Source organism: Salmo salar, chromosome 20 (genome assembly GCF_965601325.2).
Source record: "Salmo salar chromosome 20, fSalSal1, whole genome shotgun sequence".
Classification (NCBI taxonomy): Eukaryota; Metazoa; Chordata; class Actinopteri; order Salmoniformes; family Salmonidae; genus Salmo; species Salmo salar.
The window spans coordinates 4,938,314-4,942,500 of NC_138310.1; the positions used below are offsets into that span (position 1 = coordinate 4,938,314).

Sequence of the window (4,187 nt, forward strand, 5' to 3'; positions counted from 1 at the left end):
GATAGACCTATTCAGATCGCAGCCGAAAAGACAGCTAACGATTAGCGGGCCGCAGATGGGCGATCAGGTTACGTCGCGACGGAGGTGCCAGTTGGATAACTCCCTCGGGCAGATAACGTCGGTGGTCCAGTCGTGAAGACCCGATGGGGCTCCGCATCGGCAGTAAAACGGGTCAGGATAGGTGAGTTGTAGCCCAGGAGACACTTCAGCTGGCTAGCTCAGGAATAGCCCAGGAGTGGCTGACGGAACTCTTCAGCTGGCTAGCTGGCTAGCTCCGTAATAATGTGTGTTAATTCCGTGACCGACGTTGCCAATAGTCACTCAGGTAGCAGCTAGTTACGATAATATTCCGACCGGAAAAGCGTGTTTACGTTCAGAGGGAGAAAATGAAAACATGGGATCCCCTCGTGCACGAGCCTCAGTCTGATGGTCCACTGATAGACCACTTACCAAAGGCGCTAATGTATTTCAGCCTGGGGCTGGAATTACATCATTCAGCTTTTTCCCGGGTTCTGAGAGCCTATGGGAGCCGTAGGAAGTGTCACGTTACAGCAAAGATCCTCAGTTTTCAATAAAGAGAGCCAAGAAGCCCAAGGAATGGTCAGAGAGGGCACTTCCTGTACAGAATCTTCTCAGGTTTTTGCCTGCCATATGAGTTCTGTTATACACAGACACCATTCAAACAGTTTTAGAAACTTTAGGGTGTTTTCTATCCAAAGCCAATAATTATATGCATATTCTAGTTACTGGGCAGGAGTAGTAACCAGATTAAATCGGGTACGTTTTTTTATCCGGCCGTGCAAATACTGCCCCCTATCCCCAACAGGTTAAGCTGGAGGCCCTGGGTCTCAACCCAGCCCTGTGCAATTGGGTCCTGGACTTTCTGACGGGCTGCCCCCAGGTGGTGAAGGTAGGAAACAACATCTCACCTTTGCTGACCTTCAACACAAGGGTGTGTGCTCAGCCCCCTCCTGGACTCCCTGTTCACCCATGACTGTGTGGCCATGCACGCCTCCAACAAGTTTGCAGACGACACAACAGCAGTGTGCTTGATTACCAACACAAACGAGACAGCCTTCAGACAGCCTTCAGGGACGAGGTGAGGGCACTCAGGGTGTGGTGTCAGGAAAACAACCTCTCACTCAACTTCAACAAAACAAAGGAGATGATCGTGGACTTCAGGAAACAGCAGAGGTAGCACCCCCCTATCCACATCGAAGGGACAGTACTGGAGAAGATGGAAAGTTCCTCGGCTTACATATTCACAGACAAACTGAAATGGTCCACCCACCCAGACAGTGTGGTGAAGAAGGTGCAAAAGCGCCTCTTCAACCTTAGGAGGCTGAAGAAATTTGGCTTGTCACCTAAAACCCAAATTTTACAGATGCACAATTGAGAGCATCCTTTTGGGCTGTATCACCGTCTGGTACGGCAACTGCACCGCCCTCAACTGCAAGGGTGATGCGTTCTGCACAACGCATCACTGGGGCAAACTATCTGCCCTCCATGACACCTACAGCACCAGATGTCACAGGAAGGTCAAGAAGATCATCAAGGACAACAACCACCCGAGCCACTGCCTGTTCACCCCTTTACCATCCAGAAGGCGAGGTCGGTACAGGTGCATCAAAGCTGGGACTGAGAGACAGCTTCTATCTCAAGGCCATCAGAATGCTAAACAGCAATCACTAACTCAGAGGCTGCTGCCTACATAGACTCGAATCATTGGCCTCTTAATATTAACGAATAAATGGATCGCTAGTCACTTTAAACAATGCCACTAATAATGTTTACATATCTTACATTACTCATCTCATATGTAAATACTGTATCTTATACCATCTCTTGCCTATGCCGCTCGGCCATCGCTCATCCATATATTTATATGAACGTATTCTTATTCCATCCCTTTAGATTTGTGTGTATTAGGTAGTTATTGGGGAATTGTTTGATTATTTGATAGATATTACTGCACTGTCGGAACTAGAAGCACAAGCATTTTGCTACACTCGCATTAACATCTGCTAACCATGTGTATGTGACCAGTGCAATTTGATTTGACTACCTGTGCTAATTAAATGACTGTTGCCCCTATCTGCATCTCTAAAAACTCTGGGGGGGGGGAAACAGAAGACCGACGCCACAAACGTGTTGTCACTGAAAAATTGTGTCGGCTGCAACTGTGTGGTAAAACAGTGTACAGTAAGTGTGTATTTTGCATTATCTTAAAGTAGAGGGATTTATGCTTCTAAAACCATACCGCAATTGACAACCAATTCACGTTTAGATGGAGTATATGGCTGTTTTGGCATCCAGAGCCAATTCGCCCTTTAAACAGAACATGTAAGGTCCTTGGGCTAAGGATTAACATTACGCTCCTTGATTCCAATATTGGGCTCTGACTGTTGGTGACTCAATGTTGTCACACGATTTGCTAGTAACCGGTTATCGATACTCAACTCCGATTGATATAAGAGAACGGAGTTGAGCATTCCTCAGCTACACTGAACCTAGTAATAAAGTCAAAGCACCTTATCCACATTTTTGTCTCTAATTTTCTAATTTTGATGTCAATCAGACCACCACCACCTAGCATGATCTACCTCTGCCCAGTTCCCCGGGCCTCTCTCCTTGCCACCAACCCCATGCTGCAAGGGGCACTGCTCATGCAACAACCGATGCGAGGTAAGGCTCTGTCTTCTCTTCTCGCACAGGAAGGTGGTTGATGTTTTTAGTAGCATATAGAAGAGTCATAATGCTGTGGATGTTATAGGGAAAAGGAATTATCCTCCAAGTACATACAATGTCTTCCTCCTCTATCTATAGGTAACATGCGAGGCTTGGCCATGGGTAGTCGGCTACCCTTTACTTCATCTTTGTCAGAGGGGACAAGGCAATCTCTCCTTGGACCAGCTCCTATCCCCCAAGTGGGATTGTCCTCATCAGGACCCAATCATTCCCATACACACTTTTTAAACAAGGTTCATCATCTCTTCTTCTACCACTCAGAATCTGAGAACCTTTCTGGGCAGGACCGCTACAGTATAGGCTACATCTACAGTACTGTTATCTTCTTTACTTAAATTAACATGGAGCAACTGCACATCCTAAAATGATCTGTGAGTGTAAACTATTGATTAATGATTTAATGATGTGTGGTGTTTTGTTGTGTTTGTGTCCAAACAGGACATTCGTGTTAGGAAGAGGAAGAAGGAACAGACAGGAAGTGCTGGGGGCCAGCTGAGCTCCAGCAGTGCAGAGGAGCCCGGGGAGAGGGATGATAGGACTACCAATACAGGTGAGTCCCATGGTCTTATCTCACTTATACACCTGACTCTGGAAACCCTCTTAGCTAACCTGGCAAACTATTTCTGTTGACACCCCAGCCATGAGAAAGTAACAATAAAAATCCATGTTTGACAGTCAATCTTCTGTGTGTGAACAAAGAAAATGGTGGTCTGGGTTGTCAAAAGTAAAGTACCACATTAGATACTGTTAACTAAACAAATAAATTGAATACATAAGTACTTTTTGTGTCATGAAGAAAGATGGCACTTGATTTTGTTAGGGTAAAAACTATTATTTAAAACCTGACGGACAACTATGAAAAGCTCAAACCAAGTTTATTCACGCAATGGGTCAGACAGCTGAACAGACAGACATGTTCCCACCAGCACAAGTGTATATACCCCAATTTAGGTGCAGTCTCCTCCTTCCCTCTAAACATAACTTTCTGCCTAGCAATAAAGATGTGATGTGGGTAATAAACTGTTCCTTCTCCCTTAATGTGACCTGACCTTGGCCCCCATTCCTCACTAATCCACAGCTCTCCACCCTTATTAGTGACCGCAACCATGTGATTGCCTTTTCCCTTACTTAGTAACATTCCAAGCCCCTGGCTCATATTCAACCATAATTGATTCCACCATATTCATTAATTTTACATATAATCATTCACTTCTGGTGTAGCAAGTATTTCAAATTACAACAACAACTGAAGCCAGACTGTGGCCCTTCTCCTAACCATAAGATACCTGATGTCTAACAATAACATGTTCTGCTAGAATGTAAACGTTCAAGTTTAAGTCAGAACCCATCAACTTAAAGTGTCTTGATATGCCCATTTCAATTTGTTATGATCTGGGTATGTGTTATCCTTGTTTTACAGAGATGCAGGAAGCGGAATC

General features: G+C 45.0%; 1 protein-coding gene across 2 annotated transcripts in view; it reads left to right on the forward strand.

Annotated features, from left to right (window-relative positions):
- Positions 1-345: 345 nt before the first annotated feature.
- The window catches only part of ciz1b (cdkn1a interacting zinc finger protein 1b), a 16,212-nt gene continuing 12,370 nt past the window's right edge, over positions 346-4,187 (forward strand). For both annotated transcript variants that reach the window (XM_082966156.1, XM_082966155.1), the window contains exons 1-4: positions 346-2,685; positions 2,827-2,981; positions 3,187-3,298; positions 4,169-4,187. The exon at positions 4,169-4,187 is cut by the window's right edge and continues 60 nt beyond it. In XM_082966156.1, coding sequence (XP_082822282.1) covers positions 2,568-2,685; positions 2,827-2,981; positions 3,187-3,298; positions 4,169-4,187 — 404 coding nt within the window. In that variant the 5' untranslated portion in view covers positions 346-2,567. The remainder of the gene's footprint in view (positions 2,686-2,826; positions 2,982-3,186; positions 3,299-4,168) is intronic.